This window comes from Kogia breviceps, chromosome 19 (assembly GCF_026419965.1).
Source record: "Kogia breviceps isolate mKogBre1 chromosome 19, mKogBre1 haplotype 1, whole genome shotgun sequence".
In the NCBI taxonomy this organism is placed as follows: domain Eukaryota; kingdom Metazoa; phylum Chordata; class Mammalia; order Artiodactyla; family Physeteridae; genus Kogia; species Kogia breviceps.
This window is the reverse complement of record NC_081328.1, coordinates 34,096,376-34,108,243: the sequence shown is the minus strand read 5'-3', so window position 1 is coordinate 34,108,243 and position 11,868 is coordinate 34,096,376. Positions and strand designations below refer to the sequence as shown.

The 11,868-nt window shown below is 46.5% G+C and overlaps 1 protein-coding gene, 1 long non-coding RNA gene and 1 pseudogene across 6 annotated transcripts in view; 2 read left to right on the top strand and 1 right to left on the bottom strand.

Annotated features, from left to right (window-relative positions):
- Window positions 1-238: 238 nt before the first annotated feature.
- On the bottom strand, window positions 239-10,092 carry LOC131745796 (uncharacterized). The gene is made up of 4 exons (XR_010838304.1): window positions 9,946-10,092; window positions 8,091-8,156; window positions 2,987-3,087; window positions 239-1,358 (listed from the first exon to the last, which is right to left on the bottom strand). It is a non-coding gene; the product is annotated as an uncharacterized lncRNA (long non-coding RNA).
- Window positions 6,870-7,242, top strand: LOC131745795 (large ribosomal subunit protein eL31-like; annotated as a pseudogene).
- Window positions 9,878-11,868, top strand: part of ACSF2 (acyl-CoA synthetase family member 2) — a 30,145-nt gene continuing 28,154 nt past the window's right edge. For 2 of the 5 annotated variants that reach the window (XM_067021930.1, XM_059046381.2), the window contains exon 1: window positions 10,106-10,345. In XM_067021930.1, the coding sequence (XP_066878031.1) occupies window positions 10,218-10,345 (128 nt within the window). In that variant the 5' untranslated portion in view covers window positions 10,106-10,217. Of the gene's footprint in view, window positions 10,951-11,868 lie in introns of all 5 variants that reach the window. The other 3 variants (XM_067021929.1, XM_059046379.2, XM_067021931.1) reach the window with 2 other exon arrangements.

Genomic DNA, 11,868 nt, shown 5'->3' with positions numbered 1-11,868 from the left:
CAAGCTTCAGTTTGCTTATCTTTGAAATGGGGATATTAAAACTTCTCTCAGTGGGGAACTATGAAGACCAAAAGAAGTCAGTGCCATGGCCTACTCATTTAACAAATCATTGTGCACCCCTCCCCATCCCCAGCAAGGCACTGTGCTCTAGGCTTCTGGGAAATAGACAAGAGCAATTGGGTAACAATACATTAGCACTTGGCAATCTCTAAAGCCCTTTAGCATCCTTTTTTTTTTTAACATCTTTATTGGAGTATAATTGCTTTACAATGGTGTGTTAGTGTCTGCTTTATAAAAAAGTGAATCAGCTATACATATACACCAGTCTTATTTTGATAATGTATTGATACATGAAGAGACTATGAAGCACATTTTTTGGTTATCTCTCTTTTATGAAGGAAGAAACTCAGAGAGGAGAAGTAAACTTGATCTCAGTCACACAGCTGGTTGAGGGGAAGACCGAAATTTTTAATTCCAAATCCTTTTTCTTTTCACTACACTCTATTTCCCTACCCTCACCCCAGGAACCTACACCCATAATTATTATAGAAGGTAGAAAGAATAAGGGTCCTAACACATACAGAGAAAATCTGCGTGTGAATGTGCAGGGCTGTGCGGGTGTACATTTGAGTGTGATAACACTAGACTAACATATGTAAGAGCGTTCTGTGTGCCTGGGACTGTGACTTATGTATATTATTTCTTTTGACGCATAACAGCCAGATATAAAGGCAGATATTATTTCAGTTTTAGAAAGGACGTAATTAAGGCTCAGAAAAGTCAACTATTTATCTCTTTAAGGACAGTCACAGCAAGTGAGTGTATTTGGAAGAAGGTGTGTCATACCCAGCATGGCAGGGAGGAGGAGCCTGGGAGGAAGGAAAAAATCAGAAAAGGCTCCATGGAGGAAGTGGCATTTAAGTTGGGCTTTGAAGAATGGGTCAGATTCAGACAGGCAGAGATGCAGCCCAGGGAAGCAGGGCAGCAGAGTGAGGAATTGACAGCAGCTCTTCACTTTGAGAAAGATTTTTTCAGTCCCTGAGGCTGGAAAACCACAGCTTCATGAGAAAGGAAGCCTGTTATCTGTTGACAGCTTTTTCCTCAGCAACAATAGACTAGCCCTGTGCTGCAGCTCCCCAAACGAAGTGCCACCTTGTGTCAGGATACTGAGGTTGTTTGAGCAGCTGCCAAAGAGAACACAGGTAGCATAGCCCTTGAGAAGACAAAGCTCAGGACCAGGACAGGAGGAAGCAGCTTGCTTGCTGGAAAAACCTTGGGCATCAGGCCAGCGCTGCCACTGCTAGGTCCAGTGCTATCCTGGCACATTGATCCAGCACTCCAAGCTTCTGTTTTGCCTTCTGTCGAATGGGGATAATAAAATGGGAAAGTGTGTCAAGGACCCACAGAGAGATACATGCAGGAAAGAGCTGAATGGCACCATGCAGTGACGTCAACATTTCTGAGGGCAGTTGGCCCCTTTCATGCTTCAACCCACAGCCAGAGGTGGACTGAAAAAAAGTTAGACTCAGAGAGCCCTTGAAAAAGGCCCCAAAGAGCTTTTTAAGGCATATGATCTCTGTATATATAGCTTACTTATTTACATAGATTTGCTTTAAACACTTCCACATGTAGAGAGAGAAACCATGTTCCTATAAATGAGTCCGTCCCAAAGTAAACTTCAAATTTAAAGTAATTGCAATTAGAAATCCCCAAAAGATTTTTGTTTTTAGAACTAGGTAAAAGTGATCTTAAAATGCATATAAGATGGAAAAAATCTAATTCATATGGGAGGGTAAGTGTATGAGAATTGCCAAGAACACTTCATGAAATTAAAAAATAGCCATGAGGGTCCTGTCCAACCAGATATTTGATTTTATAAGAAAACTCAAAACAGTATAGCACTGGGCTTCCCTGGTGGCACAGTGGTTGAGAGTCTGCCTGCTGATGCAGGGGACGCGGGTTCGTGCCCCGGTCCAGGAAGATCCCACATGCCGTGGAGTGGCTGGGTCTGTGAGCCATGGCCGCTGAGCCTGCGCGTCCGGAGCCTGTGCTCCGCAGCGGGAGAGGCCACAAGAGTGAGAGGCCCGTGTACCACAAACAAACAAACAAACAAACAAAAACAAACAAAAAAAACAACAGTACAGCACTGTCATGGGCAGTTATCAATGGAACAACATAGAGAGTGTGGAAACAGATACAAACTTACAAGAGCCCTTAATATATAATTAACATTGTATTTAAAGTCAAATCCATCAAAAGGGGAGTAGTTGAACAAATTAGAAGGTATTTACACAATGGAACCTCACTGTGGAACATTATGCAGCCATTAAGGAGAATTCATAGAACTACATGTATTGACCTGGAAAAAAAAATGTTTGTTGTATATGCTCAAGCAAATAATGCAAGTCACTGAGTAAGATGCATGGCATGATCTCATTTTTTAAAAATTTAAAATTTTGACCTTATTTCAGACTTAAAGAAAAGTTGCAAGGATAGAAGGAAGAATTCCTGGATACCCTTCACCCAAATTTCCCAACTGTTAACATTTTACTACAGAACTATATACATATTTCTGAACTATTTAAGAGTATGTTGCAGACATGATATCTCTTCATCCATAAATACAACAGTGTGTCTCTCCCAAGTACAAGTAAAATTCTTATATAACCGCAAATAGTTATAAAAATCAACAAGTTAATACTGATCAATACTATTATCAATCTATGGAACTTATTGAGATTTCATCAATTTTCCAGGATGATTTCATTTTTTGGAAAAAATACATAAAGGGGGAGGTGAAGAAACATTTACATATGTCTACATGTGTATAGAGCTTGGGAAAGTTATGGAATACCCACACTTTTTAACCTTGCTTACCTTGAACATCGGTTACAAGGCACATGTATTATAATTTTGTAATAAATTATAATGTAGAAAAGTTTAATATAAATAAATAAACAATGAATGAATGAATGAATAAAATCACCGTAGGTTGGAGACAACTTGAGGTTAAGTCCTGGTTCTGCCAACTTTGGACACATCACAGAATCTCTCCAATCCTGGATTTCCTCAATCATAAATTTCCACCTATAGAGGAAGCTATATTTTGAATTAGGATTAAATGGGAAAAAATACACAAAGTTCTCAGTCCCTAGAAGGCACTTAAAAAAAAAATAATTCCTGTAAAACCAATCAACTCTTGTATGTTTCCACCTCCTCCTCTTTGTTCATGCCATTCAGCTTAGAATGCCCTTTCCTCCCTCTCCAGTGTCACCATCCTTTTCATCCTTCAAGGCACAGTCTAGAGGCCACCTCCTCCAGAAATACTTGCCTGATCACCCCGACCAAAAGCGAGCTCTTTCCACCGATGCCCTATGGCTACCCCATGCCTTGGTTGCATTAGAATTGTTGGCAGGGATAACAATGATTGAACCCCAGGGAGTTTGCTGGGGAGCTCAAGAGAAAGGCTTTCCCTGCTAATCAAAGGCTGCTATGCTTCTCTGCTGATTCTGTCTGTGTGTGATGCCTGGAACTGCCATGGTGAGACCATCAGGGAAGAAGACATTGTCTGTACACTGAGAGTGGCAAGATGGATTAGCTTAGGTCATGGTACCAGCATCTGGAAGCCTCCTGACATACTGCCTAGGCCTTGAAAGGCCTCACTTATTGGTCATAAGGTTTGAATACCACCAAATGGAGATTCTTTTTCTATTTATATCTCCAACAAATATATAGTAGGCATTCTAAGAATATAACTTGTTTGAGTCATTCATTTGACTCAAATCTCCCAAAATATATTGAGTACCTACCCCATACCACCTGCCAGCTAAGGGCATGCTGGAAATAAAATCTGTAATCATTATACACGTTGCCTGCCTCTCTCATAAGGCCCTGCCTTGCCTCCCACTACTCCCAAAAAAGTACTCCCATAACAATACTAGTAACTTCCAGAATGTATGTGCTCCCTGCCTTCACGTTATACTTTCTCCACACTCCCATTTATATACGCTCCCCCTATAAACATCCCATTGGCCGTCCACAGTTTCCCCTCCCAATCCTATCTGGGGTGGGCTGCATCATGGCTCCCAAAGTTATCCATGTCCTAATCACTGGAACCTGTGAATATGTTACCTTATATGGCAAAAGGGACTTTTCAGATGTAATCAAATTAAAGATCTTGCAATGGAGAGATTTTTTTAGGATTAACCATGTGGGCCCTAAATGTAATCACAAGCGTCCTTATAAGAAAGGCAGAGGGAGACTGGACATAGAAGAGGAGGAGGCAATGTGACCAAGGAGGCAGAGATGAGTGTCATGCCTGGAGCCACCAGAAGCTGGAAGCAACAAGGAACAATACTCTCCAGAGCCTCTGGAAAGCACTAGCCCTGCAAACACCTTGATTTTAGTCCCATAAGACTCAGTTCAGACTTCTGGCCTCCAGAGCTGTAAGAGAATAAATTTCTGTTGTTTTAAACCATTAAACTTGTGTAATTTATTCCAGCAGTGTTAGGAAACTAATACACTACTCACTCAGCTCAGACCTCTAAGAGACCTTTGGTGACACACCTAGGGTAGGTGCCTGTCCCCTGTCCCCCTTCTCCCATGGCACTGGCCACACCACATGCCACCATCAGTCTCAGGGTTGGTGTTCTCTACTAGACAGTGAGCTCCCTGAGACCAGAAACCTGTCTTTTTTTTTTTCATTTATTTATTTATTCATTTATTTAATTTTTGGCTGCATTGGGTCTTCGCTGTTGCACGCGGGCTTTCTCTAGTTGCAGTGAGCGGAGGCTACTCTTCATTGCAGGGCACAGGCTTCTCATTGCGGTGGCTTCTCTTGTTGCAGAGCACAGGCTCTAGGCGCGCGGGCTTCAGTAGCTGTGGCACACGGGCCTCAGTAGTTGTGGCTCGCAGGCTCTAGAGCACAGGCTCAGTAGTTGTGGCACACAGGCTTAGTTGCTCCGCAGCACGTGGGATCTTCCCTGACCAGGGCTCGAACCCGTGTCCCCTGCATTGGCAGGCGGATTCTTAACCACTGCGCCACCAGGGAAGCCCCACCTGTCTTATTCATATCTGCAGCCTGAGAGCCCAGCCTTGTGCCTGGTACCTAGTGGGCACTCAGGGAATGTCTGTTGAACCAATGATTGAGTAAAGGGAGATACATTAGATTTGGTCTGATGACACTGGGTCTTATTCAAGTCTTGACAGATGACTTTAGCTCTTGACTTTGACCCAAGAAAAGTTTAAAATTACATCGTCTAAAGGAAGATTTTTGTACTACACTCTTTATGAAAGTAAGGCTTTCACAACTTTTGGCAGTTTGGGATTGCAGTTTCTTTAGTTTTTTCAATTTTGAGTTGTCAGCAAGAAAATACTGATTGTTTAAGATCATGACTGTCTGTGTCTGCCATCATTAGTTGTGATCAAATAATTCTACTTTACACAGCAGTTCAGAAAGAGTTCCTTATTTTCACTTTCAGCTTGAAAATCAGAAACATTGTTTTTAGAACAATTTTTATCAGCCTTGTTTTTTTGTTTGTTTTGTTTTGTTTTTGATACTGGCTATTGGATCTGATTGGCAGAGTATAGGCATCATGTATCAAGTCACTGTCATCCTTCTTTCACAATTAAAACTCCCTTCCTCATCCTCCTTTTTCTTCTTTATGTGGCTGCCAGCAGTGTCTTTTTTCCCACATTTCCTTCATGACTACCACATCTCTTATTAGACAGCTCCCTTCTCAGACTTACAGTGAAGAAATTTCTTTGAAAGAGATATTTTTCATATACTACTTGGAAACAGTCATTTACAACAGAGAGCTTTGAAAAATTACACCAGAGAAAAGAACTTTGCTCAGGGTCATTGAGAGAAAAAGCAGCAGAGCTGGATTCTTCCCAGACCTGACTCCAAGGCCGATTGCAGGCCTATGTAACCACTTGGCACTCATTGAAAACCTCATGAAACATGCTAGTCTCTGTAAATGGCACTAGTCAGGATGCCTCCCTTGGGCTGTTAATAAATTTATTAAGAGAAAACATGTACACATCTTAGGAAAATAAAACAAGAAAAAGGCTTTTTAACAAAAAGTAGTAACATTGTTTGTAACCATCACCACCACCCATCTCCAGAACTTTTCCATCTTCCCAAACTAAAATCCTGTACCCTACAAAAATAAGTCCCTATTCCCCCTCCCTGCAGTCCCTGGCAAAAATCATTCTACTTCCTGTCTCTATGAATTTGACTACTGTAGATTCCTCATATAAGTGAAATCATATAGTATTTGTCCTCATCATACTTAGCATACCTTAAATGTTGCTACAAGGTTGACCCTTGTAGCATGAGTCAGAATTTCCTTCCTTTATAAGGCTGAATAATATTCTGTTGTATACACCACATCTTGTTTATCCATCCATCCATCCACGGACATTTGGGTTATTTCTGCTTTGGCTATTGTGAATAATGCTTCAATGAACATTGATGTACAAACGTCTACTCAAGTCCCTACTTTCAGTTCTTTTGGGTGCATACCCAGAAGTGGAATTGTTGGATCATGTGGTAATTGTTCGTAATTTTTTGAGGAACTGCCATACTGTTTTCCACAGCCGCTGCACCATTCTACACTCCCCCCAGAAATGCACAAGTGTTCCAATTTCCCCATATCTTCGCCAACACTTGTTGTTCTCTGTTTTTTTGATAGTAGCCATCCTAACGCATGTGAGGTAGTAACTCATTGTGGTTTTGATTTGTATTTCCCTAATGACCAGTGATGTTGAGCACATTTTCATGTGTCTGTGGGCCATTCATACATCTTCTTTGGAGAAATGTCTATTCAAGTCCAGAGGGAATCCTTTCCAACCCCCAGCCCAGCAGGATGGCTCCTGCAAAGTGCAGCGAGAAGAAGGGCCGGTTAGCCATCAACGAGGTGGTGACCAGAGTATACACTATCAACGTTCACAGGTGCATCCCTGGAGTGGGTTTCAAGAAGCGTGCCCTTCAGGCACTCAAAGAAATCTGGAAATTTGCCGTGAAGGAGATGGGCACTCCAGATGTACGCATTGACACTAGGCTCAACAAAACTGTCTGGGCCAAAGGAATAAGGAATGTCCCATACCGTATCCGTGTGCGGTTGTCCAGAAAACATAATAAAGATGAAGATTCACCAAACAAGCTCTATACGTTTGGTTACCAATTTACCTGTCACCACTTTCAAAAATCTGCAGGCAGTTAATGTGGATGAGAACTAACTGCTGATTGTCAAATAAAGTTATAGAAATGCCAGGAAAAAAAAAGTCCAAAGGGAACCATTTGAATTACTTTAACTGTTTCTGTTTGATCTTCTGTTATTTACCTCTAAACAATATACTTATTCAGACATTTCTTGATTTTCTGTTTAAAAGGTAAGGATTTGCACTCCCATCTTTCCTCCTCGTGTCCTTCTAATATAGTTTTATTGCTATTTTTGTACGTACACTGGTTGCTTTGTAACTTTAAATGACACATTCCTTTATTTCATGTTCCATCATCAATAAACAGGATCTCTTGACACCTCAATTTGTAAGGTAAGAGTATCTGCCTCCACTCTCATCTCCTGTCCCTTACCTCTCAACACAACTGTCAAGTGTGACTTCCAAGTTTTGTAGCATTTACATTCTGTTCCCTAACTTCTGTTAAGTCTTCTGGACTCTTTCATAGGTTGATGCTAAGAAGTTTTTTAAAAATCAGTAAATTATGTTTACAGTATGAGACCGGTTTTGAAGCACAGGAAGGGAAGGAAATTGGCAAAGGGGAAGGCCTAAGGGCTTTCTCAGGGTAGCCAAAGGCATGAGTAAAATCACAGGGGCCATAAATCATGCAAGTCATGTGCAGCACAAGCAGATATGCTGGGATCAGGCAGAAAGCCCCTTGGGGAGCTATGAGGAACTGAGTTGGTTGACGGATAAGGGAGGAAAGTTGGAGGGCATGGATGGCCAATGTGCCCAGCTACCTACTTCCTCAAAGTGACCCAAGAATTCTGGTCACCATGATCTGCTACCCGGACTCAGGAACTCTCACATCAGGCATTTCCATTTTTCTTTCCCCCAGCCCTCCTCACCTTCCTTGGAACCATTGCCTACCACAGCTCTCAAGGCTTTGCAGAGATGAAAAGTAATTCTTCCTCCTAAAAAAAAAAAAAAAAAAAAAAAAAAAAAAAGGTTTGCAATACCTAACGCAGAGGAAGGTCTCAGAGTGTAGACACAGGAGGAAGAAGAGGATGGAAAAAGAAACTAACCATCACTGAAAACTGGTCGAGTACCAGTTCTGTGCTACTGTACTCAATGATTACCCCAGCCTTCTGTGAAGATGATTGAGGCTGGAAAGGCCCCGTGACTTGCCCAAAGCCACAAACTGAGTATAGACAGAACCTTGGCCTGTGTTCACTGAGCCCACCTTGACCTTGGACAAGTAGCTGAACCGCTCTGGGTCTCAATTTCTTTATCCATAAAAACAGAGACACATTCCAAGGCATGCCTGTTCCTTGCAGGTTGGTTGTGAGGGCAGAGATAACGTCCTTGAAGAGCCGAGCATGAAGAGCCTGGCATGGGGAGATATCTTGAAACTGGTGGCTGTGATTCCACGACATCTAAGTCTGGGAAGTCAGGAAAGCACATTGTGTGGAAAACTGAGTCTGGAGCAAAGTTCAGGGAGGGACTCATCCCACCCTTCCCCCTCCAGGATCCTCAAACTAGCAAGGAAAGTGCAAGGGCCTGCAAGATCAGTATCCACTCCTCACTTCACAGGCCCAGAGAGGAGAAATGACTTACCCAGGGTCACCCAGCAAGCTAGTAGCAGAGCCTGCCAAGCAGGGCTTGGTACTCTGACTTGGGATACTCCCTAGCGCCCCACATTCCCTGGGCTGGGCTATCAGAGTCTGTGAGCTAGTCTATGAGGAAGGCAAGCCCTTGCAAGCCCAGTTCCTTATAATCTGTGCTCCTCTGTCTTCCTTCCTGTCCCATCCTCACACAACTGAAGTGTGGGGACCCTCCCCAGGAGCCAGGGTTTCAGAGGGATCGAGGTCACTCTCAGGATCATGAAGAGGAGCAGCGTTGTCTCCTTCTCACAACCTCAGTTGAGCCAAAATAAAGGTGAAGATCTTCTCAGGCCAAGCCCAGCCCTCAGCCACCCCTTCTTCCGGGCCCAGCGTGTATTACTGCCTCTGGGTCAGGAGAGGGGAGGCCACCCTGCCAGGGTCTTTCCCGTATTGCTCTCCCCCTTCTCCTCTGGAAGAAGGGCCATGGCTACACCGAGACACTACGGACCTGGCACATGTGCCACTGCTGTGCCAGTGCTGTCCAGTGCCATTTTTCCTAGCTAGGTCCAGAGATGGGCAGTCACCTTCTCTCCATCCTGTAACCACACTTGGGCCTCAGGGGACCACAGGGAGGGTCTGGAGAGAAAGAGGTTTACTTTTGATTCACTCCTCAGCCTCAGGAATTGTGCCTGGGGCGCGCGGGGGTGGGGATGGTGGACAGGTTCCAACGCCTGAGGCCACCTTAGGGTGCACTACAGGTCAAGGTAGACGTCTGGGGGAGGGATGGGAGGCTGACGCTTGGGACGTGGGGGTCCCTTCCATTTGTTAATGGAGTCCCTTCTGAAGCTAACGTCGGTCCTCAGCCAGTACTCGGGCCGCAGCGGTCTCAGCCGCGCCACGCTTTGTCCCAGCTGCCTCCCCTCCCCCGCGGGCTCTCTGCTCCAGCCGGCATGGCTGGGGGCGCTTCACGCGGGCTTCCCTGGCCTCTGGCCGGCAACTCGCTGGGGGCGGGGTCAGCACGTGACCCGCGCGCCAACACGGCTCGGGGGATGGCCGCGTCTGGCGTCGCCGCGCCGCGCCCCTGGCTCCTCCTCTACGAAATCAACACGCTCTTGCGCCCTCAAACCCAAGTCCCTGGTGGTTGGGAAGGGAGACCTGCCTTGGGCTGCGGGCCGGGGACGTCGGATCCAGAAGGAAACCAGGGCCATTTTAAGAGGGTGGGAGGGGGAGGGCAGCGGGTCCAGGGGAAGGTGACCCGCGCACTTTCTCTTCCTCCAAGCCTCGCAGGCCTCGCCCCGCCCCGCCCGGCCGGCACCTAGTCCTCCGCAACCCATAGGCAGAGGCGACCCTCCCGCCTCCCCGCCCGCTCCGCGCTCGCCCCGCCTCAGCGCAGTAAAAGTTTACTCGGACCGGACGCGGGCGTCGCGAGCCATGGCTGTCTACGTCGGGATGCTGCGCGTCGGGAGGCTGTGCGCCCGGAGCCCGGGGGTGATGGGGGCCCGGGTCGGCCTCTCCCGGGTTTGGCAGGAAGTGGGGTTGTGGGGCGTCCGTCCCCTCAGGTACGCGGCCTGGGAGGAGAGGGACGGGCCCCGTCCCCTGGAGGGGATCTTGGGGGTCCTGCGGAACCTCGCTGGGGGCCGATCGCGCTCGGGCTGGGAGGCCTGCGGCTGCCCCACCTCCGGGCGGCACACGCGGAAGAGTAGGTACCCCGCACCTGGCACCTAGGCAACAGGAAATGCTGGCCTGGCCCACGCAGACTGGGGCTGCGACTGGTGGCTGGCAGGGACCGTGCACTGACTCTGGGCTCTGGTCTGGGACTTCAGGTTCGTCCATTCACGGGCACACTGATGGCCAGAAGTGGGAGCCTTTAGCAGTCTGTCCCGAGGGCGAGGGGCAGGGGCAAGTCCTGTACTTTGTCCCCAGGACACTGCCTCTGGGCTGGACCCCTTGCAGGGATAATCCTGGGGATCTTCCACCCGGTGTTGTCCACCCTAGGCCACTAAGCTCAGCAGTCTCCCCTCTCATCAGCTGCTGCTGAACACCACTTGGCTCCTTGCTGCTTACGGGGCCTGTTTTCTTCTGTCCTTAATGCAGAGGGTGGGATGGGGGCTGGCAGGTGGAGGATGTGAGTTTCCAGTAGTTCTGCCGCCTCTACAGCAACACAGTAAGTAATGTTACCTCCCTGTAAGATTACAGATGTGAAAGTGTGTTGATTAAGCAGAACTGGGCTCCTGCTGATGTTATCAGTGGTGACTTTTATCTTCAGCACCCAGCAGGGGGAGGCCTGGGCACCACTGAGCCTGCCCTGCCAGCCAGCTAGGCCAGGTACTAGGTCTGGGGTCAGGACACGGGTTTGGATACCAGGTGGAGTGTAGGCCTGGGCATGGAAAAGTGAGGAGAAGCCGGAAGTTCTCTGAGAGAACTGCTCGGTTAAAAAAAAGACAATGAAAAAAAAAAAAAAGGAATGAAGTTGGAGGGAGATGCAAACCCTTCCTCTCTGGCTAGAACTCCAAGATCACAACGTTTTGAACTTGCTGGTTTCTGAAGATAGAAAGCATGCAGTGCTTTCAGATCACTAGGCTTAATTTTCTGGGAAAACCCAGTGGCTCAAGGCAGGTCAGCAGATGGGATTCTGATGAAGAAAATGGTTCTTACCGTTTCCCTACGAGGGAAGTCCCCTGACCTTTGACTTTTTATGTGTAAACAAAGCAGGTCTCTTACCTGCTACAGGTCTACAATTGCAGAGTAGGGGCACCAAGCCTCAGAGAAATTCTGACTCTGTCAGGAGGAGATCCATGTGTCCAGAGAAAGATTTCCTGAGCATTTGGCCTAATTCCCTCCCATTCCTGCCACTCCCTTGTGCTTGAGGCCTTACCTACTGACTATGGTGGTTTGACCTGATTTTGCTCCTACTTGGTCCTTAAGAAGCCCTCAAGAGTCTCAAGCATTCAACAGATATTCCTGAGAACGTACGGCACGTCAAGCAAGGGGCAGGTACTGTGGTTATGAAAGCCAGAGAACGCAGTCCTCGGGGAACTTGTCGTCTAGTGAGGGAGAAGATAAGTCAAGATGATCACTACTC